Source organism: Salvelinus fontinalis, chromosome 21 (assembly GCF_029448725.1).
Source record: "Salvelinus fontinalis isolate EN_2023a chromosome 21, ASM2944872v1, whole genome shotgun sequence".
Classification (NCBI taxonomy): Eukaryota; Metazoa; Chordata; class Actinopteri; order Salmoniformes; family Salmonidae; genus Salvelinus; species Salvelinus fontinalis.
The window spans coordinates 20062144-20078954 of NC_074685.1; the positions used below are offsets into that span (position 1 = coordinate 20062144).

Sequence of the window (16811 nt, forward strand, 5' to 3'; positions counted from 1 at the left end):
GCAAAAGTTATTAATTCAATTAGCAAAAACCCACAGCATATGGTAATTCCGCCTGACAAGGTTAGTCTTGTGTTACTCACTATACATACGTATATGTACACAGTATCAAACGTGCTATTTATTCTGTGTTGTACTGTAGGACACAGCATTCACTCATCAAGGTCAGTCTATATGGCCTTGTGGCTGTGAAGGATGAGAGACTAAAAAGATGTAAAGACAACCAATTATTGTCATACTCTGTGTCACACCCTGATCTGTTTCACCTGTCCTTGTGCTTGTCTCCACCCCCTCCAGGTGTCGCCCATCTTCCCCACTTCCCCCCTGGGTATTTATACCTGTGTTTTCTGTCTGTCTGTGCCAGTTCATCTTGTTTATCCAAGTCAACCAGCGGTTTGTCTCAGCGACTGATTTTCCCCAGTCGCTCTTTTTCCTCGTCCTCCTGGTTTTGATCCTTGCCTGTCCTGACTCTGAGCCTGCCTGCCGTCCTGCGCCTTTGCCCCTACTCTGGATTACAGACCTCTGCCTGACACTGGGCCTGCCTGCCTTGACCTGTCGTTTGCATGCCACTGTTGATGCGATAAACATTTTTACTTCAACACAGTCTGCACTTAGGTCTTACCTGAAACCTGATACTATGTACTGTAATTGAACTGAAGTTCTCTGTTAGGTTGAAAAGGATTGATTCCCCCTAGTCTATCTCCTCAAGGTTTCCTCTCAAGGTTGCATCCTCTATAGTGTACACTCACCTTGACCACCTCTTCATCGGTCGACCGACACTCCACCGACTCTGTTACATCCGTAACCGTGCCGTCTGTTCCTACGGTGACCACTTTTACCGGCACAGCAACCGTCCTCCCGGTGAGGATGGCTGTATTCAGGATCTCAGTGTTCTGAGAGGGAGAAGAGAAGAGGAGTTAAGAGTTCTACTGAAGAGAGCAACCACACTGACAGATGCAATGTTTACTTTACTTATTGCAATATAACCTAAGATTACAAGTACTTAAAAGCAAGGTTACTCTCTCTCACATTGTCAACTAATTGGAATTAGCCTACAACTGACAGTGGAAATAGTCGTAGATTTCAATAAATGAGTCAGTAGTACGTACAATAAATGAGTCAGTAGTACGTACAATAAATGTAGTACGTACAATAAATGAGTCAGGAGTATGTACAATAAATGAGTCAGGAGTACGTACAATAAATGAGTCAGGAGTACGTACAATAAATGAGTCAGTAGTACGTACAATAAATGAGTCAGGAGTACGTACAATAAATGAGTCAGTAGTACGTACAATAAATGAGTCAGTAGTACGTACAATAAATGAGTCAGTAGTACGTACAATAAATGCTTCATCTGCTGTACATCCTAATTCCCCTGTGAATCGAGCACCAACGATCCAGTTGTGCCCCTATTCAGCAGTTAAGGTGACATTAATACCAGAGGAGGAAGGGGAGGACCATCCTCAGTGAATTTCATACAAATAAAAACAGTGAAACATTTAAAAAGTTATCATTTTTTGATATAACTAAACTGAACACCTGTCACCAAATAATTGATTAAAACACACTATTTGCAATGAAGGTCTACAGTAGCCTCAACAGCACTCTATAGGGTAGCACCGTGGTGTAGCCGGAGGACAGTTTGTTTCCGTCCTCCTCTTGGTACATTGACTTCAATACAAAACCTAGCAGGCTCATGGGTCTCACCTCCTTCCATAGACTTACACAGTAATTATGGCAACTTCCGGATTATGTCCTCCAACCTATCAGAGCTCTTGCAGCATTAACTGACATGTTGTCCACCCAATCAAAGTATCAGAGAATGAATCTAGTACTGAAAGCATAAGTAACATCTAGCTAACACTGCAGTGCATAAAATGTAGTGAGTAGTAGACCCAAAGTGAGAGAAAGAGTTTTTATCTAATTAATTTCTTCAAAAATGAAGGACTAGCAGAAGAGAGGGAGAGAGAGCTATATTCCGTTTTTTTTTTAAGCTTTCACTTACTTACAGTGCCTTCGGAAAGTATTAAGACCCCTTGACTTTTTCCACATTTTGTTACGTTATAGACTTATTCTATAATGGATTAAAACAATTATAATAATAAATACATTATTTACATAAGTATTCAGACCCTTTCCTATGAGACTCGAAATTGAGCTCAGGTCCATCCTGTTTCCATAGAACATCCTTGAGATGTTTCTATAACCTGATTGGAGTCGACCTGTGGTAAAATCAATTGGTTGGACGTGATTTGGAAAGGCACAACCTGTCTATATAAGGTCTCACAGTTGAAAGTGCATGTCAGAGAATCAGACCTTTATGGTAGAGTGGCCAGAGCCACTGCTCAGTAAAAGGCCCATGACAGCCCACTTGGAGTTTGCCTAAAGGCACCAGAAGGACTTTCAGACCATGAGAAACAAGATTCTCTGGTCTGATGAAACCAAGATTGAACTCTTTGGCCTGAATGTCAAGTGTCACATCTGGAGGAAACCTGGCACCATCCCTATGGTGAAGCATGGTGGTCGCAGCATCATACTGTGGGGATGTTTTTCAGAGGCAGGGACTAGAAGACTTGTCAGGATTGAGGCAAAGATGAACGGAGCAAAGTACAGAGAGATCCTTGATGAAAACGTGCTCCAGAGCGCTCATGATCTCAGACTGGGGTGAAGGTTCACCTTCCAACAGGACAATCACCCTAAGCACACAGCCAAGACAACGCATGAGTGGCTTCAGGACAAGTCTCTGAATGTCCTTGAGTGGCCCAGCCAGAGCCCGGACTTGAACCCGATCAAACATTTCTGGAGAGACCTGAAAATACCTGTGCAGCAACGCTCCCTATTCAACCTGACAGACATTGAGAAGATCTGCAGAGAGGAACAGGAGAAACTCCCCAAATACAAGTGTGCCAAGCTTGTAGCGTCATACCCAAGAAGACTTGTGGCTGTAATCGCTGCCAAGAGTTTGCAAAGCTGTCATCAAGGCAAAGGGTGGCTACTTTGAAGAATCTAAAATATTACATATATTTTGATTTGTTTAACACTTTTTTGATTACTACATGATGTGTTATTTCATAGTTTTGATGTCTTCACTACTATTCTACAATGTAGAAAATAGTAAGAATAAAGAAAAATCCTTGAATAAGTAGGTGTGTCCAAACTTTTGACAAGAGCATGCACGAACACTAGACATACACCAGGCGCAGGCGCACACGCACACGCACATGCACACGCACACGCACACACACACACACACATCCCACTCAGTGCAGCTTAGTTTCAATAAAAGACCAGTTAATAGGCCTACATCTGTGAAAGGCAAAGTTAAAATGGACCCCAGACAGGCCTTTGTTCCCTACACTCTGTTCGCTTTGTTAATTCCATTGGCCCTCTCATTTTGAGCAAAACAGATAACATTATTTAACGCTCTGCTGTGGATAATGGAATTCAGTCTTCTTTCTTCCCTCTACCTTCTTCACCTGCCCCCCTCTCTCTCTCTCTCTCTCTCTCTCTCTCTCTCTCTCTCTCTCTCTCTCTCTCTCTCTCTCTCTCTCTCTCTCTCTCTCCCCTCTCTCTCTCTCTCTCTCTCTCTCTCTCTCTCTTACTCTCTCTCTCTCTCTCTTACTCTCTCTCTCTCTCTCTTACTCTCTCTCTCTCTCTCTTACTCTCTCTCTCTCTTACTCTCTCTCTCTCTCTCTTACTCTCTCTCTCTCTCTTACTCTCTCTCTTACTCTCTTACTCTCACTCTTACTCTCACTCTTACCCTCTCTCTCTCTCTCTCTCTCTCTCTCTCTCTCTCTCTCTCTCTCTCTCTCTCTCTCTCTCTCCTCTCTCTCTCTCTCTCTCTCTCTCTCTCTCTCTCTCTCTCTCCTCTCTCTCTCTCCTCTCTCTCTCTCTCTCTCTCTCTCTCTCTCTCTCTCTCTCTCTCTCTCTCTCTCTCTCTCTCTCTCTCTCTCTCTCTCTCTCTCTCTCTCTCTCTCTCTCTCTCTCTCTCTCTCCTACCCTCTCTCTCTCTCCTACCCTCTCTCTCTCTCTCTTACTCTCTCTCTCTCTTACTCTCTCTCTCTCTCTCTTACTCTCTCTCTCTCTCTCTTACTCTCTCTCTCTCTTACTCTCTCTCTCTCTCTAACTCTCTCTCTCTCTCTTACTCTCTCTCTCTCTCTCTCTCTCTTACTCTCACTCTTACCCTCTCTCTCTTACTCTCTCTCTCTCTTACTCTCTCACTCTTACTCTCTCTCTCTCTCTCTTACTCTCTCTCTCTCTCTCTCTCTCTCTCTCTCTCTCTTACTCTCTCACTCTTACTCACTCTCTCTTACTCTCTCTCTCTTACTCTCTCTCTCTTACTCTCTCGCTCTGTCTCACTCCCTCTATCCCTGCCTGCTGATTCCTCGCTCAAGGATCCAGTCGTTTTCCCTGTTCTTTAATGGGAAGTAGATATATTAGCTCACTTCTCTGAATTCAACCTGATTACTATTTTACTATTTTGATCGAACATTAGTCTCCTATGCTCTCCACATACAATAACTTGAACGTATTGTTTTTCTTTGATTCCACAATTATGCTAATGTGAGTCAGATGAGCAGCCAGGGCCGGTGTGCAAACAGATTGCTGACACAGTCTGACAAGGAGCTATCCACACTGTTTCATCTACTGTCAAAATATCCATTTAACCGGACCTGGGAAATGGCTCCGATAAACATTGGGCAAAATTGGACCGAGGAGCCACTTTCCCTCCTATTAAATTAAAATCTGGGGAAGGCTGTTAATTCAAAGCAACAGTTCCACTTTTTGGCAAAGGCAATATTTTGAACTGTCAGTCAAAACAAACATTCAGGAACTTTTGAAATGAACAATGTCTTCTTCACTGAAGGTTTTCAGCTACAGAAGATGTTCAACAGTATCAGCCCTCCCTCACAATGGGTTTGATTGTGCTATGACATAATGGTAGACGTGAATCATAGAATCTATGTAACCCATCCATAAACCTAGAGATAATATGTTTATTGTATAGAAGGCCTTATATTTTCTATAAGTCCATTGGAAACGAATTAGAGCATTGGTCATAAACAGGTCGATCGCGATCGACTGGTTGATCTCTGAGGCATTTCTAGTTGACCGCAAAACATTTCTGTAAAAAACCCAACGATAAGTCTTGAGTTCCTATTATACATTTTTTATTCATCTCGTACTGTTGGCAGTAGGCGGACCCGATTCAGCTGCCCTGCGTGCCAGGAAGGCAAAGTGTTCCCAATTTGAACCATTTTAGGTGTCTGAAGGTACACACTTCCTGGTGGGCCCGGAGAGCAAATCAAGTGCACTATAGGTTTACCCCTGACCAATCGGATGGCTCAGATGACCGTGTCTGCAGTAACGTAGCTGACATAAAAGAAAGCTACAGCAAAGTTGATACTGAGATTTCAAAACGTTAATCTTCATGACTAGAGAGAGACTGTCAATGAATACAGAAAAGAGTTGCTGTTTTTATGAGTGAGTTCATGTTTAAGTTCTTACTCAGCACTGTCAACACTTTGTATTCAACACTTTTACATGGCATAAAATGTGTGTTCTTCCTGCTTCCACTTGTGCTACAACAACTGAAGCTGTAATGAATGAGTAGGAAAGTGTATCGATAGGCTTGCATGTTATTATCAGTGGCTTGGTTCGTTTTTAGTTTCAAGTAATATTTAACTTTCTCTGTAACAAGATTCATTTGTGCATTTGGCAGAAATAATGCGGTGCGACTCGAGTTTCACCATCAGCTAGCTGGAAGATGGAGGAAAGAGAGAGCTGATGGATATTGAGAGGCGGACAAGCTGCTCTCTACCAAACTGCTCTCTCCCTATCTCCCTGAGCATCAGATGCAGGCACCATCAGCCCAGTAAAATAAAATAAAACTCAAATGATTTGCATTTATGCTCACTCAGATGTGCCTCACAAGTAATACAACAACTGATCTAGTACAGGTGTTATCATATAGCCTACCTCAAAAGAGTCCGAAGAACTGTACATTGGCAGGACAATTCAGGCAAAGCCAATAAGCAGTGATAATGTATTGGGCCTATAGCCTACTAAACAAACCTCAATGCTACAGTACTGTTGCATAGGCTTACGTTTTTTAAGTCATGTTAAAAAAAATCACAGCGGTAGAGCTTGGCTTGAATTTTTACTCAGAAAGTGATCTTGTGTAAGGAGTGCGTATCTGGTGGCAGGGAAGTCAGACACAGGAGAGCAGAACTTGATAATAGCCGGAGCAGTTTAATAGTAAAACCAACGGCATAAGAAATACAAAGTATGGGCACAATAACCCGACGCGCACCAGTCAAACATAATGTGCACAAGCACTTACAATAAACAATACCACACAAAGACATGGGGGGAACAGAGGGTTAAATACACAACACATAATGAGGGAAATGAGAACCAGGTGTGTGGGAAAAAAGACAAAACAAATGGAAAATGACAAATGGATCGGCGATGGCTAGAAGACTGGCGACGTCGACCACCGAACACCGCCTGAACAAGGAGAGGCATCGACTTCGGCAGAAGTCGTGACATCTTGAGTCAAAAAAGGTTGGTGACCACTGAATTAGGGTAATAGCCCACAATTTCAAAACTGAAGTCATTGTCTATTTAGTTGAACCTAAATGAGATCATCCAGATCCCATGTGCGGATTGGCCATCTTGCAGTCGAAGTAGGAGGAAAACAGTGAAGGACACACTTACACACACTGATACAGAACATGTAGCCTACTACTGCCAGTTAGGCATAATATTTTGGCTGTATATTGTATGATATATATTTTTATACCTACTATAGTAGAATAATTAGGGAAGGGGGATTCGGGGAAACATTTAGACACTAGTTTACTTGCAATATCCACTGAATGTACAAAACATTAGGAAACCCTTTTACCCTCAGAACAGCCTCAATTCGTGGACTACAAAGTGTCTACAAAGTGGACTACAAAGTGTCAAAACTGTATCATTTTAATCATTTTAGTCAATAAGATTCTTGCTACGTAAGCTTAACTTTCTGAACATTCGAGACGTGTAGTCCACTTGTCATTCCAATCTCCTTTGCATTAGCGTAGCCTCTTCTGTAGCCTGTCAACTATGTGTCTGTCTATCCCTGTTCTCTCCTCTCTGCACAGACCATACAAACGCTTCACACCGCGTGGCCGCGGCCACCCTAATCTGGTGGTCCCAGCGCGCACGACCCACGTGGAGTTCCAGGTCTCCGGTAGCCTCTGGAACTGCCGATCTGCGGCCAACAAGGCAGAGTTCATCTCAGCCTATGCCTCCCTCCAGTCCCTCGACTTCTTGGCACTGACGGAAACATGGATCACCACAGATAACACTGCTACTCCTACTGCTCTCTCTTCGTCCGCCCACGTGTTCTCGCACACCCCGAGAGCAGCTGGTCAGCGGGGTGGTGGCACCGGGATCCTCATCTCTCCCAAGTGGTCATTCTCTCTTTCTCCCCTTACCCATCTGTCTATCGCCTCCTTTGAATTCCATGCTGTCACAGTTACCAGCCCTTTCAAGCTTAACATCCTTATCATTTATCGCCCTCCAGGTTCCCTCGGAGAGTTCATCAATGAGCTTGATGCCTTGATAAGCTCCTTTCCTGAGGACGGCTCACCTCTCACAGTTCTGGGCGACTTTAACCTCCCCACGTCTACCTTTGACTCATTCCTCTCTGCCTCCTTCTTTCCACTCCTCTCCTCTTTTGACCTCACCCTCTCACCTTCCCCCCCTACTCACAAGGCAGGCAATACGCTTGACCTCATCTTTACTAGATGCTGTTCTTCCACTAACCACATTGCAACTCCCCTCCAAGTCTCCGACCACTACCTTGTATCCTTTTCCCTCTCGCTCTCATCCAACACTTCCCACACTGCCCCTACTCGGATGGTATCGCGCCGTCCCAACCTTCGCTCTCTCTCCCCCGCTACTCTCTCCTCTTCCATCCTATCATCTCTCCCCTCTGCTCAAACCTTCTCCAACCTATCTCCTGATTCTGCCTCCTCAACCCTCCTCTCCTCCCTTTCTGCATCCTTTGACTCTCTATGTCCCCTATCCTCCAGGCCGGCTCGGTCCTCCCCTCCCGCTCCGTGGCTCGACGACTCATTGCGAGCTCACAGAACAGGGCTCCGGGCAGCCGAGCGGAAATGGAGGAAAACTCGCCTCCCTGCGGACCTGGCATCCTTTCACTCCCTCCTCTCTACATTTTCCTCTTCTGTCTCTGCTGTTAAAGCCACCTTCTACCACTCTAAATTCCAAGCATCTGCCTCTAACCCTAGGAAGCTCTTTGCCACCTTCTCCTCCCTCCTGAATCCTCCTCCCCCCCCCCCCCTCCTCCCTCTCTGCAGATGACTTCGTCAACCATTTTGAAAAGAAGGTCGACGACATCCGATCCTCGTTTGCTAAGTCAAACGACACCGCTGGTTCTGCTCACACTGCCCTACCCTGTGCTCTGACCTCTTTCTCCCCTCTCTCTCCAGATGAAATCTCGCGTCTTGTGACGGCCGGCCGCCCAACAACCTGCCCGCTTGACCCTATCCCCTCCTCTCTTCTCCAGACCATTTCCGGAGACCTTCTCCCTTACCTCACCTCGCTCATCAACTCATCCCTGACCGCGGGCTACGTCCCTTCCGTCTTCAAGAGAGCGAGAGTTGCACCCCTTCTGAAAAAACCTACACTCGATCCCTCCGATGTCAACAACTACAGACCAGTATCCCTTCTTTCTTTTCTCTCCAAAACTCTTGAACGTGCCGTCCTTGGCCAGCTCTCCTGCTATCTCTCTCAGAACGACCTTCTTGATTCAAATCAGTCAGGTTTCAAGACTAGTCATTCAACTGAGACTGCTCTTCTCTGTAGCACAGAGGCGCTCCGCACTGCTAAAGCTAATTCTCTCTCCTCTGCTCTCATCCTTCTAGACCTATCGGCTGCCTTCGACACTGTGAACCATCAGATCCTCCTCTCCACCCTCTCCGAGTTGGGCATCTCCGGCGCGGCCCACGCTTGGATTGCGTCCTACCTGACAGGTCGCTCCTACCAGGTGGCGTGGCGAGAATCTGTCTCCTCACCACGTGCTCTCACCACTGGTGTCCCCCAGGGCTCTGTTCTAGGCCCTCTCCTATTCTCGCTATACACCAAGTCACTTGGCTCTGTCATAACCTCACATGGTCTCTCCTATCATTGCTATGCAGACGACACACAATTAATCTTCTCCTTTCCCCCTTCTGATGACCAGGTGGCGAATCGCATCTCTGCATGTCTGGCAGACATATCAGTGTGGATGACGGATCACCACCTCAAGCTGAACCTCGGCAAGACGGAGCTGCTCTTCCTCCCGGGGAAGGACTGCCCGTTCCATGATCTCGCCATCACGGTTGACAACTCCATTGTGTCCTCCTCCCAGAGCGCTAAGAACCTTGGCGTGATCCTGGACAACACCCTGTCGTTCTCAACTAACATCAAGGCGGTGGCCCGTTCCTGTAGGTTCATGCTCTACAACATCCGCATTGTGGAAAAATCAGCCTAATTAACTCTTTAGTCATATCACAGTTTACCTATTTGCTTATGGTTTTGCCTACACCTAGTGACCTGTTTTTTAAATTATATGAACAAAAAATATTCAATTTTATTTGGAACGGCAAGCCAGATAAAATTAAAAGGGCCTATTTATATAACGAATATGAATTCGGAGGGCAGAAATTATTAAATATTAAAGCATTAGACCTCTCACTAAAGGCATCGGTCATACAAAAGTTATACTTAAATCCAAACTGGTTCTCTAGTAAACTGGTACGAATGTCTCATCCTATGTTCAAGAAGGGCCTTTTTCCCTTTATTCAGATTACACCTGCTCACTTTCGGTTGTTTGAAAAGGAAATGATCTCCAAAATATCCTTATTCTTTAAACAAGCCTTAGAAAGTTGGTTGCAATTTCAGTTTAATCCACCTGAAAGGACGGAACAAATAGTACAACAAATATTGTGGTTAAATTCAAATATAATAATTGATAAAAAAACTGTATTTATCGAAGAAATGTTTAAAAAAGGTATAATTTTTGTGAATGATATCATAAATAGGACTGGTGGAGTTATGTCACACATGCAGCTAACACAGACATATGGAAAAGTCTGCTCTACCCAAAATTACAACCAATTAATTGCAGCATTACCACAAAAATGGAAGAGGCAAGTAGAAGGGGAAAAAAGTAAGGAACTTGTATGTCGGCCCTGTATTAAAGAACAAAAATGTTTAAAGAAAAGTGTGATAAATAAAAACATATACCAATTTCATTTAAGGACCAAAAAACTAACAGCTGTGCCATACAAATTGCAAAATAGTTGGGAAGAGATTTTCGATTTACCCATTCCATGGCACATGGTTTATGAATTGATACGCAAAACAACGCCGGATTCAAAACTTCGAATTTTTCAATATAAATTACTGTACAAAATTCTCGCAACTAATAGAATGTTATATATATGGGGTATACAATCTTCCCAGCTCTGCAGATTCTGTTGTGAGGAGGCAGAGTCATTAGATCATTTATTTTGGTATTGTCAATATGTAGCTCGTTTTTGGTCACAGGTCCAGGAATGGCTGAAGAATTGCAACATTTGCCTAAAACTAACGCTACAGATAGCAATACTGGGGGATTTGAAAAGCCATAGTCAATCAATCAATAATATAATAATTATTTTGGCAAAGATGTTTATTTTTAATTTACAATCTGTAGAAGCTATGAGAATAGGAAGGTTCAGGTCTTTTGTGGAGCATCACAGCACAGTTGAGAAATGTATGGCAAATAGAAATCCGAAATGGATGATGTTGGAAGATAGATGGGAGGGGTTGGGTGGAGCTGAAGGGTGGGACTAATAACAAGATAAAAAATATAGGGCATACGGGATCTGTGAAATGTGTATAGGTGCGGAGCTTTTGTGAAATAGCACAGCTACAAGTGGAAATAAAATTGGATGGACAACAGAAATAGAGGAAGGACTAAGAACAAATAAGAGAGAACTATTGTAAAGTGGACTGTGTCTGTAAGATAGGTATAAGATGTAGAAATTGAAGGTAAAAGCAGAAGTGTTTATAAGTTTACTCCAATTGGGGGATTGGTGGTAGGGTCGCGGGGAATAAAAAAAAAAAAATAATAAAAAAAAAATTATAATAATAATAAACATCAAGGCGGTGGCCCGTTCCTGTAGGTTCATGCTCTACAACATCCGCAGAGTACGACCCTGCCTCACACAGGAAGCGGCGCAGGTCCTAATCCAGGCACTTGACATCTCCCGTCTGGATTACTGCAACTCGCTGTTGGCTGGGCTCCCTGCCTGTGCCATTAAACCCCTACAACTCATCCAGAACGCCGCAGCCCGTCTGGTGTTCAACCTTCCCAAGTTCTCCCACGTCACCCCGCTCCTCCGCTCTCTCCACTGGCTTCCAGTTGAAGCTCGCATCCGCTACAAGACCATGGTGCTTGCCTACGGAGCTGTGAGGGGAACGGCACCTCAGTACCTCCAGGCTCTGATCAGGCCCTACACCCAAACAAGGGCACTGCGTTCATCCACCTCTGGCCTGCTCGCCTCCCTACCACTGAGGAAGTACAGTTCCCGCTCAGCCCAGTCAAAACTGTTCGCTGCTCTGGCCCCCCAATGGTGGAACAAACTCCCTCACAACGCCAGGACAGCGGAGTCAATCACCACCTTCCGGAGACACCTGAAACCCCACCTCTTTAAGGAATACCTAGGATAGGATAAAGTAATCCTTCTGACCCCCCCCCCCCCCTTAAAAGATTTAGATGCACTGTTGTAAAGTGGCTGTTCCACTGGATGTCATAAGGTGAATGCACCAATTTGTAAGTCGCTCTGGATAAGAGCGTCTGCTAAATGACTTAAATGTAATGTAAATGTAAAAGTATTCCACAGGGATGCTGGGTCATGTTAACTCCAATGCTTCCCAAAGTTGTGTCAAGTTGGCTGGAAGTCCTTTGGATGGTGGACCATTCTTGATACACAAGGGAAACTGTTGCAGTACTTGACACAATCAAACTGGTGCGTCTGGCACCTACTACCGTATCCCGTTCAAAGGCACTTAAATCTGTTGTCTTTCCCATTCACCCTCTGAATGGCACACATACACAATCTATGTCTCAATTGTCTCAAGGCTTAAAAGTCCTTCTTTAATCTGTCTCCTCCCCTTCATCTTCACTGATTTAAGTGGATTTAACAGGTGACATCAAAAAGGGATCATAGCTTTCACCTGGTCAGTCTGTCATGGAAAGGGCAGTTCCTACTGTACACTCAGTGTAGCCTAACAAGTGATTAGATTGGCTTTTATAACACATAGGCAAGGCAATAACCATCTGCTAGACATTTATACAGTGCTTTTTACTAAACACAAGTAATTATGTATTACAATAAAGGTCAATTCTGGGACTGTCTGTGTATTTTAATTGTTTTATCAATGTTTTTTCGCTTCTGAATCTCAGTCTCAGTGAGTGGGGTTATGAGCTGTAGTAACAAGTGACTGGTGTCGGATTACATTACATAGCCACCGCTACTGAAGGCTGGTCCTGCCTATCTCCTACTTATTTAATTCACTGAAAGGCCTGTCACTTCTTGGCAGAAAGATTACGCATACTATCACAATGTCAAACGAAGCACAACGCTGGAAATCTATCTGCATCCACAATAACTAGTCCTGGCATATTGAATTCAATAGAAGAAAACAAAGAGAGGGAGAGCGAGAGACTGCCAGTTCATTAATGTAGCCATTGGCTGTATTATAAAGCCAAAACATTAGTCACTCTCTCTCTCTCCTTCTCTATCTCTGTTTTCTTCTATTGAATTATATGTAGCATAATATTTAAACACTTAGTGAAGTGGACAGCGGGGATCACTTGACATGCACTAATTTGAAATATGTTGTTAGGCTGTTATAAGATATTATATAAGCCATTGGTCATCTATAAGTCATTTATTCAGTGATTTTCTTTGTTTAATATATTTATTTACTCATTCACAACTAGGATGGGTAACACTATTTTAAAGAGATACTTCTGGATTTTCAGATGAGCTCGTGGATAACATTTTTATGTCTCTGTGTCCAGTATGAAGGAAGTTAAAGATAGTTTCCTAAGCCAATGCTAACTAGCGTTAGCACAATGACTGGAAATCTATGGGTATCTGCTAGCATGCTAGTACATACCATAGACTTACAGTTATTGCGCTAAAGATTTCTTCTTTATCTAATAAATGTGTTTATTCATTCACAACTAGGATGTTGCAGAGACATTTCAGAGATGAGTACAGTGGGGGCAGGAAGAAAACAGAGAGTTCCTTAATAAGTTAACTCTATACAGTGGGGCAAAAAAGTATTTAGTCAGCCACCAATTGTGCAAGTTCTCCCACTTAAAAAGATGAGAGAGGCCTGTAATTTTCATCATAGGTACACTTCAACTATGACAGACAAAATGAGAAAAAAAATCCCGAAAATCACATTGATTTTTAATGAATTTATTTGCAAATTATGGTGGAAAATAAGCATTGTTCGGCCGGCGTTCGACGTCACCGGGTTTCCAACTACTGCCGATCCACTTTTCATTTTCCATTTGTTTTGTCTTTGTCTCACACACCTGTTGTCAATCCCACAATCACTTCTTCCTTATTTAACCCTCTGTTCCCCACATGGTTTTTGTGAGTGATTGTTTATTGTAATTTCGGTCCGTCTGTGTGTGCTCAAGATATTACTTTGTATATTTGTCTTTGAGTAAAGCACGTTTTTTTACTCGTATCTGCTGTCCTGCGCCTGGCTCTCTCACCAGCAACATACATACAGACAGAGCAACAACAGAGGAGCACAAGGAGAAGCAAAGACAGACAGACAAATTGACAGACAGACAGACAGACAGACAGACAGACAGACAGACAGACAGACAGACAGACAGACAGAGTTGAGGGGGCAGTTGAGCAGTTATTTATACAATTGACTTATGCTGGTGGAAATGACTGATTGCTGGGCTCTGGCGGACTCTGTATCGGCGGCCTGGTGGTAGGAGCTGGAACTCCTGGTTAAGTGGGTGTGTCAGGTCGGTGACAATTCTTGCTCCTGCCCTCACTACTCTCTCCAAGAACAGTGCTTCCATGTTCTTGAGATTAACTCCACGTATTTAGCTTGACAGCTTTACTATTTATGTAGTTGGTTTTTATTTGCGATGGATAGGTGATTGTACCAGGCTTGGAAACAGAAAGTGAGAACAGACTGAGCAAACAATGTGTAGAATATGGTTGATATTCTTTTATTGACCTGATATTTATTTAATCGCCTCATGAAATACAGTCGTTTTTGTCCCTTTTTGTATATATGTTGTGTGTTTGCAGTCCAGGAGAGTTTTGAGTCAATTATAGTTCCAAGATGTGTACATTGTTCAACTGATTATATATTCTGAGTCAATGTGGATGGGCCCAGTGTCTTCTTTTATAGTTCTGATGTTTGTCATTTCCTTTTTAGTTTTTTTTACATTACGAAATGAATCTCTTTCCCTTGTACCATTGGGTGAAGTATGTTATTTCTGCCCTGTAGTCTTCCTCTGACCCCTCTGTTACCTCTCATTGGCTGGTGTGGCTGAAATGCCAGGGCTGAATTTTTCTCCCAGTCCGCCCCTGCCAGATCCCATTTTCATGGGTTCAGGGATGGAGCACTGAGAAGGAGCAGTTAATCATAAGACAATGACCTCTACATACAGTATGCTCCTACATATGTGCTAAGTCATCAATATCATAACAGATGTACTATGTGCCATTAAGGATTTCTGTAGCCTGACTATCCTGTTGCACTATTCCATTGTATTACATCTACAGTATATCGCCTAATCATGTTTTCATTCTCTTTCAACTGTGAAGATAACAACCGCAATAATTAAATAAGTCTCAAATGCTCATCTGAGACCAAGGATAATACAATCGATTGTAACAATATTGTCTAAGGAACACCTCCAAGTTATCTTAATTCAGTGTATACCCACTTCCGGGTTCATTTAGTGTCACGCCCCAAATAAATGAACCATGGTAAAACCACTTCATGTGTGCTGTGCTGTTGGCTTTGGCACATTCAGTATGTTTTCATGGTGACTGATACAGGTAAAGCTCTTGACTCCAGGCTATTACACCCTAAAGGTAATGTGTGTGTATTGAAGAGTAGTAGGAGGGCATATCAGCTTGTGTGTGTGCGTGTGCATGTGCATGAACTGAACTGTGCCTATAAAATGCCAAAATTCCCTCAAATGGGAAATATCCATTGCCGACTGTACATAGGGCACTGACTCCTGTCTCGTGAGTGGCAGCAGAAGAGCTGTCTATTCAGTGGTGCTGAGTATGGACGTGGCCTCGGCTCCCTTTAAAAGACGCTTGCGTTGAGTTGTCATTTGTGCTTCCTGGTTTACCAATTATTTGGTCAAGTTTTCTGTCTCCCGTGCGGCCTTGATGATTGTGAGTAATCCCATTTGATGTATGATTTATGTAGTTTGAACTCTAATTTGTCCTGCATGGTTTGCAATCGCAGGCTGATTGTTTATGTGCTGGTGATTCTTTTTTTATGTTGCCGTTTGATGTTGGCCTTGTTGTATATTGTAGCCTGTATTTTGTTGCTTTAACATACAGTACCAGTCAAAAGTTTGGACACACCTAATCATTCAAGGGTTTTCTTTATTTTTACTATTTTCTACATTGTAAAATAATAGTGTAGAAATCAAAACAATGAAATAACACATACGGAATCATGTAGTAACCAGAAAAGGGTTAAACAAATCAAAATATATTTAAGATTTTAGATTCTGCAAAGTAGCCACCCTTTACCTTGATGACAGCTTTGCACACTCTTGGCATTCTCTCAACCAGCTTCATGAGGAATGCTTTTCCAACAGTCTTGAAGTAGTTCCCACATATGTTGAGCACTTGTTGGATGTTTTTCCTTCACTCTGCGGTCCAACTCATCCCAAACCATCTCAATTTGGTTGAGGTCGGGTGATTGTGGAGGCCAGGTCATCTGACACAGCACTCCATCACTCTCCTTCTTGGTCAAATAACAGCCTAGAGGTGTGTTAGGTCATTGTCCTGTTGAAAAACAAATGATAGTACCACTAAGCGCAAATCAGATGGGATGGCGTATTGCTGCAGAATGCTGTGCTAGCCATGCTGGTTAAGTGTGCCTTGAATTCTAAATAAATCACTGAGTGTCACAAGCTAAACACTCCCACACCATCACACCTCCTCCATGCTTCACGGTGGGACCCACACATGCGGAGATCATCCGTTCACCTACTCTGCATCTCACAAAGACATGGTGGTTGGAATCATCAGACCAAAGGACATATTTCCACCATTCCAATGTCCATTGCCCGTGTTTCTTGGCCAAAGTCTCTTCTTCTTATTGGTGTCCTTTAGTAGTGGTTTCTTTGCAGCAATTCGACCATGAAGGACTGATTCATGCAGTCTCCTCTGAACAGTTGATGTTGAGACGTGTCTGTTACTTGAACTCTGTGAAGCATTTATTTGGTCTGCAATCTGAGGTGCAATTATTCTAATCAATTTATCTTCTGCAGCAGAGGTAACTCTGGGTCTTCCTTTCCTGTGGCGGTCCTCATGAGAGCCAGTTTCATCATAGCGCTTGATGGTTTTTTGGACGGCACTTGAATAAACTTTCAAACTTTCTTGAAATGTTCCAGATTGATTGACATTCATGTCTTATTGTAATGATGGACCTTTATTTCTCTTTGCTTATTTGAGCTGTTCTTGCCA

At 43.3% G+C, this 16811-nt stretch overlaps 1 protein-coding gene across 1 annotated transcript in view; it reads right to left on the reverse strand.

The window, feature by feature from the left end:
• The window catches only part of LOC129818386 (transmembrane protein 132C-like), a 169317-nt gene that overhangs the window by 32577 nt on the left and 119929 nt on the right, over positions 1-16811 (reverse strand). Inside the window, exon 5 of the mRNA XM_055874221.1 lies at positions 747-890. Within this exon, the coding sequence (XP_055730196.1) occupies positions 747-890 (144 nt within the window). The remainder of the gene's footprint in view (positions 1-746; positions 891-16811) is intronic.